This window comes from Oryzias melastigma, linkage group LG13 (genome assembly GCF_002922805.2).
Source record: "Oryzias melastigma strain HK-1 linkage group LG13, ASM292280v2, whole genome shotgun sequence".
NCBI classification, from domain to species: Eukaryota; Metazoa; Chordata; class Actinopteri; order Beloniformes; family Adrianichthyidae; genus Oryzias; species Oryzias melastigma.
The window spans coordinates 16710144-16730869 of record NC_050524.1 but is presented as its reverse complement, the minus strand read 5'-3'; the positions used below and the strand labels follow the sequence as shown (position 1 = coordinate 16730869).

The 20726-nt window shown below is 42.3% G+C and overlaps 1 protein-coding gene across 2 annotated transcripts in view; it reads left to right on the top strand.

The window, feature by feature from the left end:
* The window catches only part of sik2b (salt-inducible kinase 2b), a 37445-nt gene extending 16850 nt beyond the window's left edge, over nucleotides 1-20595 (top strand). The window contains exons 5-15 of one of the 2 annotated variants that reach the window (XM_024277211.2): nucleotides 2313-2437; nucleotides 3511-3634; nucleotides 8372-8598; nucleotides 11148-11300; nucleotides 12030-12188; nucleotides 13281-13512; nucleotides 13594-13884; nucleotides 15335-15492; nucleotides 16120-16233; nucleotides 16367-16455; nucleotides 16613-20595. In XM_024277211.2, the coding sequence (XP_024132979.1) occupies nucleotides 2313-2437; nucleotides 3511-3634; nucleotides 8372-8598; nucleotides 11148-11300; nucleotides 12030-12188; nucleotides 13281-13512; nucleotides 13594-13884; nucleotides 15335-15492; nucleotides 16120-16233; nucleotides 16367-16455; nucleotides 16613-17243 (2303 nt within the window). In that variant the 3' untranslated portion in view covers nucleotides 17244-20595. Of the gene's footprint in view, nucleotides 1-2312; nucleotides 2438-3510; nucleotides 3635-8371; nucleotides 8599-11147; nucleotides 11301-12029; nucleotides 12189-13280; nucleotides 13513-13593; nucleotides 13885-15334; nucleotides 15493-16119; nucleotides 16234-16363; nucleotides 16456-16612 lie in introns of both variants that reach the window. The other variant, XM_024277210.2, reaches the window with a different exon arrangement.
* Nucleotides 20596-20726: the final 131 nt, after the last annotated feature.

The following is a 20726-nucleotide window of genomic DNA, read 5'->3' as shown; positions in this document are numbered from 1 at the left end:
TTTTTTTTTTTTTTTTTTATTAATGGCCCCATTTTAGACTGGAACTTTGCTACACCTTCTTACTGTACGTTTAGCTTCCCTGTTCTAGATTTGTTGTGTCCAAAATAGGAAGTTTTAACTTTGATTTTTAGAAGCAAGATCATCATGCCTCCAGCACACCAGTGAGATTAAAATTGTATATGGAGCTTTTTATCTTAGTCCTCTGTGAAAAATGTCATTTGTTCAAACCCATGCTAAGATGTACAACATTTATTGTTTGCCTTTTCCCCCTAAAAGTTATTTTGTTTCATTATAAAAAACAGTAGAGAAGTAGATTTGGCTAAATGGCTTTTTTCCATCCATATCGTTTTTTTAAATTTTTTTTTTGGGGGGGGGGCACTGATACTAAGATAATGTGTTTCTTTTAGTTACACCTTTTTAAAATATTTTGAATATTTTTTATTTAATTTAAATTTTCTGATATTTGTACTTTTTTCCCACATGAAACTCCAATATTGACAGGATTTTTTTTTAAATATGCCAAACTGCACCTATAAATTCAGCATGCAGCATTCAAACCCATACGCACATGGATGTGCGTATGGGTTTTGAAACTTCAGTTTATCAATTTCAAGTTCATATGTGGAAACATTTTTACAACCTAAAGTAAATTATGTTGTTGAGGTGAAATTTGTTCTGTGCATCTTTGCAAAATCAAAAAGAAAATCTCTTTGGAAAACTGGTCAAACGTGTATGTCTGTGCAAACAGAACATTGTAGGTGAATAACATGAAACATGTTTAATATTATGCTAATGCAGTTGTGCACGACCCCACCACTCCGCCCTTCCTGAAGAGCTCCGACTGCTGTTAGTAGACTGCAGCTTTACGGCGCGTTTGACGTCAAGATGTCTGATCAGTATTCTGCTCCATGAAATGGGTCACAGCTTCTGATGAGGAACCGCGGCTCTGCCTGCGTCTCACATCTCACCTTCTCAACAACCAGCAGCTATTTTTGCTAGAAACCCAAAGGTTTCTGGCTGCTTTGCCTTAATGACTTCTCCGTTGCAATAACCGCATGTTCCATCTGCTGTCTGTCCTTCAACTAATCCCTAAAAATCTCATCCCTGCATAGAAACTTTTGTTTTTAATCTCCTGCAACATTTCTGAGAAATAAACCAACTGCATGCTGGAGAATTCGTTATCATCCATATCCTTCTTTTGCTGTTGTCAAAGGAGACAGTAGCTGGGAGAAGGATTAATAAAGACGTGCAGCAACATTTTTTAGCTTCAGGGATTCCAGATGAACATACAGATACTCGCATGCAAAAACATTACACAAAAGTTCTCATTATTCGCATAAAAGCTCAAGTTAGCTGAGAACCTGACTGACTGATGGAACAAAAACCAGAGTGCATGCTAAACTAATAAAAGGTATGCAGTAATTACTGTGAACAAGCCTGAATATTTTTGGAGAATGTTTTCAGATCAAAAATAGACTAAAGGTGGAGTGTATTGTAAAGGTTTATTTTCCAAAATAAAATCTCTGGGGCTCTCTAGTAGCTCTTTGTGTGCACAAACTAACATCACCTCCAGCCCCATTACATAAGCTTTTTTTTTCTTTTATCCATTATCTGTTTTGCAAAACATTTTTTTTCTGTTTATGTAACTGCTTCAAATTATGGAGAAAGGGTGGGAGCTGAGAGTAGAGCAGCTGCCTGATCCCATGACACCCTGCAATTGATGATGGGTTAACTATGAAGACAGTTCTTTAGTTGTTAATTTTTTTCTTTTTTTTTTTTACAATAATCATCAAATGCAATTCCAAGACAAGAGAACATTTGAGGAATATTTCAACAAAAACATGTGATTTGATGGAGAAAATGTGAATTGGCTCAGCTTTTTGCATGGACTTGAAATGCACTTTAATGAAAGCCAGGCATTTATAGCGTGTGTGTAAGTTCCCCTCTCTCAGAAGATGAAAATGAAAGTTTTAGTCATTCTGCATGCAGCCATTCACAGTCCAGCACGGATTACCTCATATCAGTCACCAGGGGCAGTTGCCTCACACAGAGGCCCATTTCCTCACTGTGCAAAAATGTGACTCTCACAGTACATTATGTAAAAGGTGCCAGAAGATGTTCTGTCTCAATCCACTCTCGTTTCTGGGTATGTGTAAAATAAAACCCTTAAACGTATTGGGTAACACATCTTTATAGAACATATTAAAGTGCCAGTGTCCCGACATTTCCTGAAGAGACGTTCTCTTCAGGGAGTTGTATGACACCTGAAACTGCCTTTAACCTACTTACGGTTGTTGTATTGTACCTTGTAGATTTTGGATTCGGAAACTTCTTTAAACCAGGGGAGCCTTTGGCTACATGGTGTGGTAGCCCGCCATACGCTGCTCCAGAGGTCTTTGAAGGACAGCAGTATGAGGGCCCACAGCTGGACATCTGGGTAAGAGGACTGCTTTTTTAACCAAAAAGACTGCTTCTTCACATTCCTCTGCTTAATTTCCCCTTCTTTATTAGGAGTAGATTGGATCCATTTAATAAAGCTACATGAAGTTAATTAATGGGATTAGCATTTTATTAACAAGATAATGATGAAGGATCATCTATCTTATTTGTGTCTTTACTGAAGCGACCATGAAAAAAATAATTAAAACCCTGGTGGCTTAAAGATTTTAGGCTTAAAAAAAAATCTTACCTGGTTGCAAAAATTAAAAGATAAACAATCATGTAACACAAAGGTTAACGCAAAAGACTCGAGCATCATGGGAAAAACAATCTCATTCTTTTTTTAGCAGAGGCTCAGAAATGAGACAATGAAGAAAGATTATGTCATTGTATCCTCCTTGGTGTTAACTTTCCAAGGAATTTACCCAAAGGTTCATGCACGCAACACAAAGTCCCAGGCACTAAAGAAGGATAATACTACTATACTTTGTTTAGGGTGACAAAATACTTTTTTTTCTTCTTTTGTTTTGTTTTTGCTGCACCAACTACAGGACTTAAGCATGAAATCCCCTATTCTCTAATAGCGCTCATTTCTCATAAAAAATGTATTGGCAGCAACTGTAAAGGTAGAAGAAATGACAGAGAAGCCAGCAATTTTCAATGAGGGGTCCAAAATTTTAGTAATCCAAGAAAATAATTTCTTTTCAGTAAATCGATCCCAAGAGGACCTTTTGGCAGACAAGAGGGCACCTGAAAATCATTAGCTGGAAGTTGAAATTCAGAGATTTCAGAGATGTACCAGCCACTTTTATTACAAACTTGTTAATGTGAATAAACAGTTTAGATCCGAATAAGCTTAAAATGTGTCAAAAGAGGGAAACACTTTTTATTTTAAAAAATGATTTTAACAAAAGTTTAGCTCCAGACCGGTGTTTCATCTATTCTGAGATGCAAAATCTTAGCTTGTGGTCAATGTGTGAAGAATAATTGGAAGCATGTTTCATGTCATCTCTGATTGGTCTATTGATTGCTGGAGCCGTGACCCTGCTGCCTGTGTTCCTCTGTTTCTAGAGTATGGGGGTGGTGCTTTATGTGCTGGTGTGCGGGGCGTTGCCCTTTGACGGGCCCAGTCTGCCTGTCCTCCGACAGAGAGTCCTAGAAGGAAGGTTTCGCATCCCATACTTCATGACTGAAGGTGAGAAGACACAAGTTTACTTCATCCAGGGCTTTATCACAATAATCAAAGTAAAATTTGTCCTGCTTTAGGCATCACATGGAAGACATAGTCCTTGAAAAATCTCTTTAAAAAAGTGTAAGATCATCTGATTTGTGATAAGCTATGAGAAAAGTCCTGCAGATAAGATGATGCTGAGTAATTGATTATTGGGAACATTTTAGTAATATTTGATTTGAAAGATGGAGTTCAAGTCCATTAAAAAAAAAAACAGTTTCTGATCGATAGGGAAGCATCACCAGAAGTGCATTTTTTTTGCAACATATCAGCTTTTCAGGCATGGGTTTTAGATTTTAATATGACCTCACTTTCACATCACAGCTTTTAATTTCTCACGACATTTTTCTAAGTACAGTGAAATTGTGTTGGAACGTTGCGCCACATGAATAGGAGTTACTTTAACTATCAAAGGTAGATTGATGTTGATGCATGAAAATGTCCAGTTCAGTTTATGGTCAAACCACAACAACATTTTGGTGATTTGATTTACTTTTGGTGTAGATCATGTTCTCAATGGCTTTAGCCACATTTCTTCCTGGTTCTTAAATCTCTGAACTCTCTATTGCAGATGTATTCATTCTCAAGTAAATAGTAAAACCTCCCCCAGAAAGCCAAACTTTACAGTATGGCACACCTGTGACTTTTCTCTGGAAACACAAAGTGCTCGTGAATCATTCGGTCTTCTCATGTTAAATGAGTTAAAAAAAGGGCATGACTCACTGTACATGTTTTTCACTATGAGTCACTGTACTGTTGAACATTTTACTGGCAGCGTCTATGATGGCTAAAGTAGTCAGCAGGTCGTTTGATTACAGACAGAACAGCTTGCTTTTGGATGGTATAGCATGGGGCACTCTGTCACTGTCTGCTAAACTTTGCAGGGGTCATGTGTTGCATGCAGGAGTGAGTCAGGTCATATGATTGTCTCGAAGCGGCCCTGCTGTTAGCGATTGTGCTAGCTTGCAGGCTGGGAGATTAAGTCCAGAGCACGAGCTGTTTATGTAATCTGTGGGACAAGCCAGTGAAGCCCTCCAGCAGTCTCTTTCAGGAGACCCTCTTTATGTCTCTGACTCCCTCCGTCTATGAAATGTCTTCCTGTTTGTCTATCAGCGCCTCATGACAGAAGTGTGTGGTTAGAATTCATGTCATTTCTTCTTCTTTTGTTCCGAGCCTTGAAACAATTAGGAGACGCGGAATGTAAGAGTGTAATGTCAGTTCTTGGCCTAGACTGACACACCAACCCGCCTTTTCTACCCTCACTCCTGCCCCTGTTCCCCCCCGAATGCGAAGAACAGAGTGTTCTCATTTCTTCTACTAGAAACAGACCTCATTTCCTCCCATTGCTCTCTCTGGTCAACTCTTTGGTGCACGCCACAGACTAGCACCTCACTGTAAACTCTCACCAGAACATTTTAGCTTTGTGAGTGCTTTTCTCAGACCCTGATCAATGAACTTTTCTGGGTTTTTTTGCATACATTTGCATGTCTGTTTTTTATTCAAAGCTTCATACTTTGTTGAACATGTACATTCAGTCGTTTAAAAATGTTGTTTAAATCCAAATTACTTTGCTACCCCTACGGCTTCTTCCTATCCCTACATTTATCCCTCCAAGCAGAGAGAAAGGATCATTCAAAATTCTCTCACTACTCACTATAATTACTAAAATTTCAAAACCGGGTGGGAATTTGGGCATTGCCTACAATTCCAAAATAAAGTTCCCTTGAAATCTCCCAGAATTCATTGCGAAAACCAGTGTGCATTGATTATCACTAGATTGAGGAGTATAGACTGCAATGCATTCCATTTGAACAATTTTTGCAACAAAAAAAGTATTTAAATGTATTTTTTTTAATAATCTATCAAGATTTTTATCATCAAAACATAGATTGATAAATAGTTATCGTAAAATGCTTGCATCGATTATGTTTTCACTTAATAAAATCAGGGATGTCATATTCGCCGTTTAAAAAGTAGGGAGCATGGTGTCCGAATTGCATTTAAAATCCAGGGCGCAGTAGATCGTCCTGCGCTATATAGTTTCTTAGTAGTAAAGGATTATGGAGGGAATTCAGCCATAGCAATGGTATTGATGACATCATCAAAAGTTGACGGTCATGTATGTTAGCGCATAGCTGCTCACGCTCTGAAAATGTATAACATTGGTTTTATAACTTTGAAAAGTCACTCAAAAACAAAAAGTCATTTAGGTGTCACATTCTTACATTTCAATGTAAACTTGTGTGCTTCAGAGCACACCAACGTGGTGAAACGTGGATAACCCGAGAAGCAGAGGGATAGCCAGCCTCAAGTCACATTGGCTTCTCCTTAAAAAAAACTTCTGGAAACCACTACAACTTCAAATGCCCCTACAATTGGAGCAATATGGAGTCAGAGGGGTAGGGAAGTATTTCATATTGTTTTTAAGCTTTCGTGTAATTCATACTAACCAAGATGCATATATGCAGTCATAAAATAGTACTTCCTGTTCTTTAGGATTTCTTGGGGCAAAGAAAAACACTTTGATCCTATTGCATCTCACTGTAGTCACACGCTACATTGATTGAATACATGTGTATTCTTTGTTATTTTTATTGATTTATTCATTAAAAAAGAAAAAAAACGAAAAGAAAGTGGATACATTAGAATTGGCTTCACGAGGCTAGATTTTAGTGCTGCAGATAACCAGCCTTTTGTCCGTGTATCATCAGCAGATACAGTAAAATGTGTGGGGAAAAAAAACAGATTTTGTAACATTAATGTTCAGTTAGTACAGTATAGTAATGTTTGTGTTGTCCTTGACAAATGTTAACAGAGAAAGACAATAAAATGGCAAATATTACATCTAAAAACACCAGTCGCTTTAAAAAATCACTTTCTGTTTGTTTTAATCAGCCACCCTATCAAGCACATTAATTCCTCCAATCTTATTTGATCATTTTCCAAGTCCTAAAATAGGTTCAACTATGTAGTAAAATTTACGATATCATTAGTTGCTGATTAGTCAGTATTATAAAAAAGTTAAGTGATGTGTTTTCCTGCTCAGTCATGCTGGTGTAATGTTCCAGCTAAAAGCAGCGTGTCTATCAGTCAGTCACATTCTCGCAGCGTGAACCAATGACTCGGTCAAGCTGTTTCTTGTGATCAGTTCAAGTTGTGTATTATTCCTTACATTCATTTGGTTGTCACGGTAACGTATGGGTCACATTGGGGCTCTTCAGCAAAACTTGTCTTATAAATAGGCACCTGTTATCCGGCACTGATGGAGAGGAACGGTCGGGTAGCTTTTTTTTTTTTTTTTTTCTCCTTTTGGTATGCACTACATATGCACTACATATGCTGAAGTTCACATGCTACTCTACCCATATGTGAGAAAGAAAAGGCACTACATATGTTCACATGTTTAAGAATGGAATAGATTAAAAAATGTAATGGATTTTAACATGTCTTTAGTCTCACGATGGAGACGAAGGCACTCCAGGCTTCTAAATCCGCTCCCTGGAGCAGAGCCTCAATGCAGTTCACCTTTTGTATACTGTTCAATACAGATAACCGTGCTCCTGCAAAGAGGCCTCGGCGTGCAGGAAGAATTTGATGAAGGGCACACGGGTTAACCACATAATTGGGGAAAAGACCAAGCTGGCCGAGCTACAAAAGCATGAGTTGGGAATCAAACCGTGATGCAAGCAGATGTTAGTAGATTAGGGTTGGGAGGGGTCGGGGGAGGCTGAGAAGCAGCAGGGAGTTAATGTTGGCAGACAGGTCTTGGAGCTCTCAGGAGAACAAGGCAAGTAGGTTACCAACAGCATGAAGTGAAGTCCTCTTGCCTGCTTCTTTCTATAATAACCTCACCAGTTTGTTAAGCTGTAGTTTAAAATCATGCAACTCAAGAAAAGAAAATAGTCTATTTTTAAACTGACTTCAAGCTTAAGTGGAACCTTTTTGATTTCAAGAGGCACACCATTAGTGGAGATTATTTGAAAATTGCGCTGGCATATGAAAAATTAGAGATGTTAACTAATGGCTGAGGCTCTTTCTCCAATCGACTTCAAGACAATTTAAGAAAACGGTGAGGATGTGGCAGGCGGGAATGCAGGCAGCAGGAGGGCATCCAGGCCTGAGCAGCACAGCCAAGGGAACTGTAATCCTGTTAAGAACCCAGCTGTGTCTGACGTCAAACTCATCTAGCCCCTAACTAGAGGTGAAGAGTTCTCATGGGGAGGGTTTGGAAAGTGGAAAAGAATGTATTCATGCTGTGTGGAAGTGGCTGCAGGGAAAACTCAAATGAGCTGCTGCCTTCTTTGCAGGCCTTGTCAGACATGCGTTGAGTTAAACAGAACATATGTTAAAGCTAATTGAGCAATTAGTTTTATTGCAAAATAGAGCGGCGTGTCATCCATGAGAAACTACCTGTACAACTGAACCAGTGTGTTTACCAGCTAATAGGGTAACTTTTTCTCCAGCAGGATGAGGTGCACAGCCACACCAATCCTGAAAAGAGAGTTTGTCCTCACTGGTCAGAATGGAAATAATCAGGAAAAACTAAAGATGTGAAGCCAACACAGCAATTTACTGTTGAAACAACCCTTATGCTCGGTTTAGCTGGGGATATTACAGACAAGTTCATTTTATTAATTTATTTTTTGACCAGAAGCTTCTTTAAAAATAATTGCAACCTCCCTATTTACTCCTTTCCTGCAGACTGTGAACACTTGATCCGCCGGATGCTGGTCCTGGACCCGTCCAAACGCCTGTCCGTGGCACAGATTAAGGAGCACAAATGGATGGCTTTGGACGTCCCAGCACAGAGGCCTATCCTGTACCAACAGCCACTGTCAGCTGAGGGGGAGACAAGTGTAGGAGAATACAGCGAACAGGTCCTTCGCCTGATGCACAGCCTTGGCATTGACCAACACAAGACTATAGAGGTAAGCTTCAACTGCAAGACTTGGTTATGAACAGAACCATCGAGGCATTTGACTCCAATTGGCGTAAATTGGGTTTTGTCCTTAATATTCCAAAAGCAGTCTCACTTAAGGTATAGTTAGGTATGTTTGGCTGGCTCAAAACCGTACGGCTGGATAGCTCCAATATTGCTTGCCATTTTTGTTGCACCAGTAATGTTATGTTGGGGTTGTTAGCTAGCAGGAGAAAGAGATATAAGATGGGGGACCAAACAGTTCCGCCCACAACTTTCTAATGAGCTCCTGCTGCTCTGCAGACACTATGTCCTAGAAAACGACATAGGTTTTTGATTTTGGCTGAAAATTGCATAGTGATAAATAAAAGACCACTGGGAACGATTTTAAAATAGATCAAAAGATGAATGGAGTTTAACAAGCATCAGTTTAGCCTTAATTAAACCGTGTTCCTGCAGTTCCATTGGAATAAAGTTGAATATTATAGACTACTTATTGATGATTACCTCTTTCTTATCTTGATTTTGTTTTTTCCATGAGTTGTTAGTAGTTGGACATCATAAATGCTGATCTTTGTCAGTAGGAATCAGTTAGACAGGTCTGAAATGTTGGGCTTCAAGCTTAAGTTTATCTTCAAATCTTCAGTTAGGAAAAAGCTGGGCAAACCCTTAAAATGTTTACCTTATCTAGTGAAGTCCCAACCTTCAACTACGCTGAAAATGTTTTGTTTTTCAGACTCCAGTTTTTCAAAATAAAGTATTTCCTCAGATAGCTATAACTTTAAGAAAACAATCCCCAAGAGTAATTTCTGCTAACTACGATTCTACAATCTGGTAAATTACAGTGTGATTTTTCACACACTGTCTGCATTTTGACTTTGTTTAATAAACAGTTATATTTTAGGAAATTACTTGGCGAGAATGTTACCATTTCACAACAGCACAAGGTGTTTCCAAAGAGCAATTAGAGGTTTAAGTAAACATCAGTCTGCCATTTAATCTCAATTCATTCCGTTTTCACATGCTCAGAAGTATTGCAATGCATGACTGATACGTGATTTCATGGCAGTATCTGTCTGTTTTGCTTCATATTTCAAAGCAAATTAGGGAGATAGAGGATCTTTGGATTGAGACTATTGAGTTATAGTTTGCTGGATGTTTATGGAATCTCTTGACATTTGGTTGAAAAATGCAGCTCTGCTGCAAAAGCCAAAGGAGGCCTTTCTCCAACTGGAAAATCAACAGTTTTGTTTATTCTTCAGCTCATTCTTTCATTCTTTAGCTGAGTCAAGGGGGCGTTTGGAGGACATCATTATTATATAAAGACGCTTAAGTGAATGCAGCGTTCACTTCAATGTAAAATCTACCTGCACACTGGGAGAAATGTGAAATCAGAGTACAATGACAGAACAGTTTTGGAGCTAAATTATTTTTTTATGCAGAAGAAACCTAAAAGAAATGGGTCAAACTTCACAGCTGTTGTCTGTCCAGCATGGGGGAGACGATGCACACGATCCAGAAAAAAAGCATTAGGCTGAATCAAAATTCTTTCCACTACTTCTATGTACTGCTACTCCATTTAACCCTCCAAATGGAGAGATTTGGAGAAATAATGTCTGAATTCCCACCCTAATCTCCAACTACTAAAAAACTATATAGAAGAGGACTATACTAGTGGCCTGGATTTTCAAAGCAATTCGGACACCATGCTCACTACTTTTCTTTCGTTTTTTTTCTAAATGCTGCATATGTTGTCATCGATTTCACAATTTGAAAATCGAATCACTAACAACATTTTTCGTCTATTTGTGACTTAACTGTGTTCTGGTGATAGAAATGTGGATTTTGTTTTCAAATTAATTTAAACACTTTTTTTTTTTGAAAAAATTATTCGACGCAATCCATTTAGTTAGCATCGATGCATGCTAATTTTCGCAAAGATTTCTGTGAAATTTCTTGTGCACTCAATTTTGGAATTGTAGAGTACTACAAAATGGCGAACGCACTATAAAGTGAGTAGGGAAGGAACATACCCAGAGATTTTCAAATTTGGGTTTTACTCCGTCAGCTACGTTAACATGGAGCTGCCTACCCCTTCAAATGTCCCTACAATTGGAGGGGTATGGAGAAGCCGTAGGGGAAGAATTCAGATTTGACCGTATTAATAAACAGTCACTAAAGTCAACATTAAAGAAAGTTGTCCTGAACTTACTCCCTGCTACTGCTGTCTACACTCAGAACACAGAAAAAACTGGAGACTCTCTAGTCACAGTTCAGTTCATATCAGTTTCATTTTGGCAGCTGTGTAGCACAGATTGACGGTGATTGAAAAAACTAGGTTATACTCATCAAATCTGCCCTGCTCCTTCAAACTCAGCAGGGAGGAACCTAAAAAGCGTCTGAGTTTTGGGGCGCTCTCAATCTTCTGCAGTTCTCCACTTTCATGCCAGTCTATTTAAAAACAAATCTTCTGCCAAATTTCAGCTTTCCACTGAAACAAAAATGTCAACTTTACCCATGTTTGCTACAAAAAGATTCATTTATGTCGTTGTTGTTCAGTCTCTGCAGAATAAAAGCTACAACCACTTCGCTGCGATCTACTACCTGCTGGTGGAGCGGCTGAAGGCCCACCGATGTAGCTTCCCTGTGGAACAGAGGCTCGACGCCCGCCAGCGGCGCCCCAGCACCATCGCAGAGCAGACGGTCATCAAGGTAACCGCGCATCTCCAGAGCAACTAAAAGCCTCCTGAATAATGTGTGCGGGCGACCAACCCGACCCCCGCTGATCAAAGCTCTGCTATTCACACCTGCACTGCCGAGCAAACAAACGGACAGAAGGGGCCAATTTGTTTATTTATCCGCGTCTTCTGTGCGGCCCTTCCCGCCCAGCCTTGATCTCCGTGCATTTCCTCTGCTTACATTTTTTTCTGCCGCTTAATGCCATTATTGTGTAGTTTCCTTTCATTTTCCTGGGATTATAAACCCAATAATTGCACAATTTCTCCAGAGCATTTCTAATCTCTCCCCAAACACCCAGCGCTGGAGTTACATCTTTAAAACTGCTGGTACATCTATGCCAAGCTCATTAGTTAGGACTAAAGTGGTGGTAATATCCTGTAGGCTGTGCTTGGCCAGTTTAAAAAAAAAAAAAAAAAAACACTGTAAGAGTTTTGATGCAGCTACAGAGTTGAGCCTGCAGAGTAGGACGGAGTGCAAGCTGCCAGATAATGTCAAACATCGTATCTCTGTCTGTGTGAAGCATTGCATGTACCACATGTGTTCATGTAGCTGCTTTCATTCCCTCATGAAAATGTTTGTGTGCTCTCAGATTAATGCTCCTATAAGTGGAGCACATAAATACCTGCAGAGTTTCATGATTCAGGACTTGATGATAATTGCTCTCCCTCTTGTCTGTTTTTCTTTCTTCCTTTTCGACTTCAGTCAACCAGCGGCTCAGCCCAGGTGGGTTTGCTTCCGCAGGGCGTCCGTCTGTTGCGTTCCCCCGCCGTTCCTCAGGCCTCCTCGGATGCTTTTACCTTCCCCCAGACTGCATGTCCCCTGGAGCAGAATTTCATCGTGGAGGACGTCAGCACACCCAAAGTGAGTCTGACGCCGGCGTGGACGGGTGGGATGGGAGGACAAAACATGGTTGTTACCCCTGGCTCCAAACCTACAAAGAAAACGTGTTTTTAAAGCGGTTTTTATTTCAAATAACATTGATTTACAGCCGTACATACAGTATGCATCATAGCCATACCTCTGTTGGTGTGGAGGTGTGCGTGTGTGTCTGTACACAGCAGAGGTTTGGGGTGTCAACCTGACAGAGTGCTCTTGACTTGTCCTGTTATGTAACCATTCAGTCAGCAGTCGCATCAGACAAGACAGCTGCCGGTCCGGCAAGGTTTCTGGACACACAAACGCACACCCACACACACACACAGTGCTCTTACTTTATCTGTGCCAACTGTGGACCCGTTTCTCCAGGCTAGTTCAAGAAACAGTTTTGGCCTGAGCTCACTGAGTCACACACCTGCAGTCTTGCACAAACACACATTCAGATTTCCACACAAGGCATTCTCAATGTAAGCTTTATTTTACCTCCAAGCTCCAATACAGAATGATTTGTGTGTGCGTGCGTGTACGATTAGAGTAACTAAGCAGAGTCAGAATGAGTGTTATCTGCGTGAATGAAGTCTGGTTATGTAAGCGGTCCTGTGACGATGATGTGACCCAATGGAGAACTGAGCGAACACACATGGACAGAAAGCTGCTGTGCTGCTAAAGCAATCACGCAGCCCAGACTCCCCCCCCATCCCCCAGCCAGCAGCCCAGGTCTTCTTCTTCAGATTTTTTTCTTTTTTTTAAATCTCTGCTCCTGTTTAGACCCTCTTCATGCATCTCCCCCCCTCGTGTGGATTCTTTAACATCTCTGTCATTCTAAGTCTTTCAGCATTCCTGCCTCTATATCCTTTACCCCGTCTAAGCCCCTGCATGTGTGTTTATGCTTTCACTGGCATTTCAGGGAGAAAAAAAAAGAGTAACCAATGGAGAATTCACAGTTTTATCCCTAAGTTTTTTCGTATTTTCTTTAGTGCTCTCATGTGGGTCCATCTCTTTTAATTTCTCTACAGTGAGCTTTAAATGTGGATTGTTGTTGACTCTTTATGTTTCTTCATCCCATCCTTCTTCTAGGTGAACGGCTGCCTTCTGGATCCCCTTCCACCCTCCACTGTCCTCCGCAAGTCCTCTACTTCGTCGCCTAGCAACATGATGGAGACATCGATTGACGAGGGCATAGAGACTGAGGAGCCCGACACCGAGGACGACACGCCCCACCTTCTGTCAGCCTATCAGACGGCTCGATTCGGCCAGAGACGGCACACCTTATCTGAGGTTTCCAACCCGCCTGGGCCTTCAAGTCAAGGTTTGAACTCTGTTATTCAAGCATTTCAAAGTAAGAGTAGGTCTTCATTGCTCACTGCCTGAATTTATGTCCCGCCGCCAGGAAAATATTTCACTTTAGGCCACAATACCTCCATGGGCAGCGTGGACTCGGACATTGGCTACGACATGGGCTCCGTGCACAGCGACCTCAGTCTGCTGGAGGATGCCCCCTCCCTCAGTGAGGTGGTGCCATCTAACAGCTCCACTCCTGGCATCACTGCAGCTTTCTTGAGCGCCAGGCCTCCCAACCCGGCGATGGCTGCCCTGACGTCTCAGCACAGGGAGGCGCACAACCGATCCCCGATAAGCTTCAGAGAAGGACGCCGCGCCTCTGACACCTCCCTCACCCAAGGTGAGCCTGCAGTGTGTAGAACTTTCCTCTGTGTTTATTTTCAGTAGGGAAAAATCAATATATCGCGATATTTCGTGTGGTGATACTTATCAATTTACAATGCAGACGAGACGATATTTTATGAATTATTTATTAGCGTCCTTCAACATCTTTTGTTTTCTTAGTTTTGTTTTCCCCCTAAACACATCATGTATTACTTTTAACAGGTAGTAGTGATACAATGACTAAAATCTAGTTTGTTTTAAAGGGGTGTAGGGAAAAATCAATTTGGCAATTTATCGCAATATTTTGTTTGGTGATACTTTTATTGATTTAAAAATGTTCATGAGACAATCTCTAATTAGTTATTTATGAGTGTCTTTCAGTTTTGTTTTCTACCTAAACCCTTGGCTGCTAATTGGCAGCACACTGAACCTTTTTGAGCAACGACCAAAACAACAAGATCTCACTGAATGTCATTAAAAAAAAAAGTCTCGTACAGTCTCGGGAAATGTCCCGATACGTATCGTGAGACCCGTATCGGGATTTGTTTCGTATCGTCAGACTCTTGCCAGTACCGTAATGTTTATTGCCGTTTCTGATTTAGATTATAATTTGTGGTCATTTGTGGTTGTATTAATCAGAAGTGCAGGTGAAGTTTAGAAGTTTTACCTTTGTGTTCATGTTTGTTGCCCCATTTTCACTCCCACCCCTATCCTACTTTTTTCCATCTTTTCCTGCTCTCCTGGCGTCTCATCCGCTTAATGTCTCAGGCGATTACAGCAATGATGATTCACCTTGTGAATCAGGCGTATATTTGAAGCTTTCAGCCCACATGTCTCCCTTTCACAATATTTCCCCTTCTACCCCCCCTCCTCCTCCTTTTCACTCTCCTTCTCCCTCTGCACAGCTTTCATAAGTCTTGTTTTTTCCTTTTGCTTTAAAACGTCGAGCATTTGTTCTCCACATCTGAGTGAAGGAGCCGACGACACATTAGGAGGAATGTTAATTTGTACCTGTTCCTTGGAATCTAAGGTCCAGCTATAACTAGTAAAAGCATGAAAGTGTGTGCTTTTCTGGCTGCACACTAGTATGTTCTCTCGGGATGTTTTTTTTTTTTTTCAGATTTTATTTTTCATAATCCTCTTTGGATCCTTTTGCGTCAGACTCCTGACTTTGGTTTTTAAATAACTCCCACCATCTCAGTGAGTCAGGTGCAACCGTTCACAGCTCCTCACCACTGGACGGGTCTTATCAAAGCGCTCGCTGTTGTGCACGGGCATCACGCGCGCGCACACACAGATGACGTACATTCAGCCACACTGCCGGCAGAGGTGATCAAAGAGCGGCGGTTTAACGTCAGCCAGGATTAAGCCTGTTTCTTCTAAAGGGATGAAACATTTCATATCCTGTTACTAACCGGTTCTGCTGAGCGGTCCAAATTAACGCCAACTCTGGTTTGTGCTCTCAGGCCTGGTGGCGTTTCGGCAGCACCTCCAAAACTTGGCAAGGACCAAAGGCATCCTGGACCTCAACAAAGTCCAGATGCTGGTGGAGCAGATGGGCTCTGTGGAAGGGGCCAGCATGGGCCCTCTGGGACCACAGCAACACTTACACAACCTTCTGGAGGTTAGTCCATGATGACACACACTCACTCGCAAGGCTTTCCTCTCCCAAAATCCCATTTCAGCCTCAGTTTGCTGACTAACTTATTGGATGGATGGGAAAAAAAGCAGGGGAGTTGTATAACCCCAGGAGACGCTGCCAACTGCGGCTTGTTTACTGTCTGCTGTCCCTCTGGGACTCAGAGTCTTGACCAAAATGAATGCAGCCATTGTTGAAATCAATCAGACTTGCACAAGGACACAAGGAGATGTGCGTGCAGAGATGCACTACAAGGGGAGACGTTTCAAGAAAGAACGATTTGTGCTCTCCTGCAAACAAAAATCAATAAACAGAGGTTTCCCCTCTTTTTTGGGTCACTTCTGTGTTAGTCACATCATCACCGTTGCCTTTTTAATGCTGGAAGCACCACCAGCCTATTAATTAGCTTTCATTCCATTTATCTAACACTACCCTGCGGTAAACGCCATTTAGGGAAAATCATCTGGCTGATCAGCCGCCGCACGGGAGTCGGGGCAGGAGACGGCAAAGATGACTCTGTTAGCCCACGTCAGCCTCGCCGCAGCTTTATTTACTGACAGACGGGGGATCTGATGAGCTTTCCTGTTCCAACGCTTTGTTTTTGATTCGAAGGGCGAGGTGTGCAAGCAGCAGGAGGGCCTAGCTTTATACCACGGCGGGCCACAGCCGCCCCTTCTCTCCCGCAGACAGAGTTTGGAAACACAGTACCTCACCCACAGACTTCAGGTACGGCCATGATGTGAGCTGATCCACAGGCTCGTACAAGTCCACACTGGGGAGGGCAGAGTTGATCTCCCACAATCCTACGGTAAAGATGAAGCCGCAATTGTTAGATCCAATCTCTCTTTTTGCCCAGAAGGCTAACATCCTGGCTAACAGCCCTGCGAGCTGCCAACTTTTCTGCAAGGAGACGCCGAGAAGTTTAGAGCAGCAGCTACAGGAACACAGGTAAACCTCTCTAATGGAAGCAGTTCCTTCATGTCTGCAGGTGGTTGTAGAGCCTTAAGCAGACAGTTTGCACAGTTGGGCTCTTCTCATCTCTGAGTGTCTGTATTGTTGGTGTCATGTGGAAGGTTTGCTCCTTCAAAGGCTTTCCTCTCTGCAGGCTGAACCAGAAGAGGATGTATCTGCAGCAGCAGCAGTCACAGGGCATGGGACTCCAGGCCTACTTCAACCAGATGCAGATCGCTGAGGGCTCCTACCCCCCCGGCAGCCCCGTTCTGGATCCATCCGCCTCCCCGAGCGCCCCCCAGCCTCCCTCCATGTCAGCCCCCCACCAGCCCCAGTCCCAGCAGCAAGTCAGCCCCCAAGCCTCGCCCCCTTTCAGCCACACCCACAGCTTGAGCCCTCTAATGGAGCCCGGAGAGGGCCTGGGCTACGACCCGTACATGAGCCACCACCCCTACGCCCAACAGCTGCCGCCCGCAGCTCACCTCATGCACCACCCAATCCACCATCAGCAATCGCTGGAGGCTTCTGCCGGCGGCTTGGGCTACAGCTACCCCTGCGATCCGCATTCTCCGGGCGCTTCCGCCGAGGCTCTCCTGGCAGAGCAATACGACTTCTCCATGGACGCCAGCCTGCTGCCTCAGCCAGGTCCAGGAGAGGCGGACGCTGGCGGCCCCGTGGCGGGGCAGACGGACAGCTTAGGCACGCCTAAACTGCAGGCTTCCCTCCTGGACAGTGAAATGATGGAGACCGTGGACTCGCAGCATGGCTTCGTCCTGGTCAACTAAAGCCAGCTCAGGGGGTTAATCCAGCAGTATTAAGCAATGAGAACCCAAACAGCATGGATAGCAGAGGGAGGCGGAGGTAGAGGTGGAGACCTCAGGTGTAGCAACAGGGAAGGAAGGTGATGGTTTTTTTTGTACAACTTCTACAGACTTCATTTCTCAGTTGTGATGAAACCTTCTTTCCCACCAAAATCCTCCCGTGATATACCTCGCTGTCTCCCTCTCCTCCAACCTCGTTCTCATCTGCCACGCAGTGCGGGACAGTTCCGACGCTTTTGCACAATGTGATCTAAGCTGTGCTGATCTGATGAAGCTGCTTCTGTCCTGCTGGTGGTGGGCGCCGCCGGTGGCGGCTGCGCCACAGTGAGGACGCACCCTCCCGGAGGCTGCCGGAGCGCAGCGTTGCACCTAGAAATAGTTTGAACTTAGTGGAAAACAAACAAAAAAGCACAGTCTGGCTTTGCTTTTCCAGTTTGTGAGAAGGACACCATCGGAGAGAAAATGTCCCTCATTTATCACGGTACCATGAACACATTCACACGACGAATCCAATGCACTATGAAACGGTTGTACCATAGTCCTGCACAACACTATTGCTTTAAACACACAAGGAAGGTTTGTATTTGCTAAACAAAAACCTAAACAGCTTTTTCACAGCAGTGAGACTTTTTTTTTCTTTTTTCATTTTTATAAATCTAACTACTGATCACACCTGATTTTCTACACTACTGATGGCACACCTTTCAGGTTTGCAAACCAATGCTCGTTTATTTTTTTTTTTATTTTTTATTTTTTTTGAATGGAAGCACCTGCAGGCCTGTTAACCCATTCCAGTGTGGCTCATGTTTACCTGATAAATGAGGGCTGACGTGACAATTTTTTTTTTTTTTTTTTTTTTTTAAATAAGGGTAAGAAGTTGTGGTTCAAACAGTTTGTCATGCTGTTTCTGTGGCAATACTGAAGCAATATTAATCCTTTATGTGCCAGGATCGTGAATGAAAGTATGACCCGTATAGCCGGCTCCTGATTGGTCCTCAGGGGACGCCAAGTCGCCAGCAGTGACATCACTTGAGCTAATGATGTAACCGGGAGATAATCTGCCCTGGAAAGTGCAGAGATGAGCCTGGAGACATCTGTACGGACAGTACTGTGCAAAAGTACTTTGTATTTAATTATTTTTTTTCTTTCTAAAAAATGTTTTTAAAAACGTTTCTATTTATTCATAGAAAGTTCAGGAAACCAACGATACTTAAATCAGAGTTAAACCCGATGTGAGCATGCTTTGGGTTTTGAGCATCACTTCTTTTTAGGGTACGAAGTTCTTTGGTTTTCCATTTTTTTAAATTATTATTATATATATTTCTGATTCAAATCTTCCCTCAGACTGAGGTCAGAGGTCAATGCTACCGAAAGACTGAAAATGTGCCACTCTGATTTTAGTTGCTAGAATCTCAAATTCAGAAAGACGCCAACGATCCTCCACTTACGTAAGTGAAAATAAGATTAAAAAAAAAAAAAAACTATTCAGATGGTGAGGCTCTTTAAATAACTGCAGTCACAGCTTTATGGTACAGCAATACAGCAAGAAGTGTGTGGTGGGGACACTTTAGGGGGGTTTGTGATGTCGCCTCAGAACCTGAAGCGCTCACCGGGTCGTAGGTCAGAGCAGGAGGGAGAACAACGAAGGGAAGGTTTGTATAGTTGGTCACTTTAGATGCCTGTCGAGCACTTCTCTACAAATCACTTTTGCACAGTATTGTGTGTGAAGAAGAATGTTTGCACTTTTTTCCCCTCATTTATAAAATAATAAAAACACTACTAAACTTTTTTTATAAATATAACCTCCAAATTAGCATTTTATTTCTTGTTTACATCTTCAGCGCTCCAGTCGTGCCCCTGTGTTGTTGCTTTTTTAACAGAGTAGGGACTCCCAGCACTAGATTTGGCGAGAGGCCGTTTCCGCTGGGACATTTTGGCTGCCGTGACGTGAAGACGGCGGGACACCAGAACACCGTACACTGGATCTTAACGGCTTTCTCTGTTATGACAGCAATCAGAAGAGGTTTTTTATTTTTCTTCTTCTTCTTCTTTTAACAGCACTTAGACCGTGTGAAAGCTGCTCGAAGCACACAGGGATACCGTCTCTGTTATGATATATATATTTTAAAAAATGCACCCAGTTTGAATGATGGCCTGAAAATGATCAGTTTGACCCGCTGTAGTCGGGGGTTAAGCGGCGTGTTGTCTGATGTGGTGAAGTTGTGGTTGTAAAGACGGAGCCCACACAGTCACTTTTTATTGGACAAAAAAATGAAATGTGGACCAAGCGTGCGGCTGGAATCCAGAGACCCCATCAGTCAACTGCATCAACACAGTTGGCTTCTCGTGCACCTTTTTACCCACTCACCTGATGTTGGTGCTAAACTCGGTGAATGGGAGCCTGCCAGCTCTTGTGGTTGCATCAATACTTCCATTTCCCAAACTCCTCATCTGAGCAGTGAAAGGCGAAGGAGCATTTGCAGGACGAGCTGCGGAAGTTGAATACTGGAGCACTTTGACAATACGGGGAAGAAGAGATGTAGCGGAAGAGGAAGAGGAGGCGGGACGGGTTTGTGCCTCTGCCTTTTTCCTGGCGGATCAAACGGACTGCAGCGTGTTAGGAAGAGCCCTTTCACCTCCCCCCTCCTCTCTTCCTCACCAATAATGGACACAAAGCAGATTTCTTTCAAAGAAAGACCAGACAGAGTTCCATTTTATTTGATTATTTGAATCCAAGGTGAAGTAACACTTTTCAGTTTATTATGATGAGTGTTCTTTGTACAGATTGTAGTGGATCCTCACGCTCCACTGAGGCGATTTGTGTTGAGTAGTGTTCAGTGTGCCTTTTTACTTTTCATACTTAGATTAAGACTCTGAATAGCACCGTTATTCCTGGTTGGACCCTTTTATTTTCTTCTGTTTCTGTATTTTTGTTTCTGGAAGTTAAGTTTAGCCGGGTTTTACAAAGGTACAAAACCAAAGTCCCCTCAGAAGTTTCCCTGTACCAGCCACCATGTGGAGTTTGTGGAGCTTCTCCGTCAGCTTCTCTTTCCGTGCTTTCTTCTGGTCGGTCAATCAGTGTATGCCATTTAAAAGTATTATAGCAATATTTCTCTAGTTGAAGACTTAAGTCGAGATTCTAGTGAACGTGTTTCCAGGTATCATAATTTCACTACCTGCTGATAAAAATAAAAAATAAAAAACCAGACAAAAATCAAATCAATAGAAATCCAGTTTTATATCTACCTTCATTGATGTTGACCACACATAAGCTAATTTGCTGTTGAGATTAAAAAAGGTTTATTGAACAGAAAAATGTGTCTTCTCGTCTTTTTAGTTGAGTTCATCTTTCCATGCTTATTTTAAGGGTTACTGACCCAGAAAAATGGATCCCACCAACAACACTTTCTTCCACACACATATGCACCCCCCCCCCCTTTTTTTTTT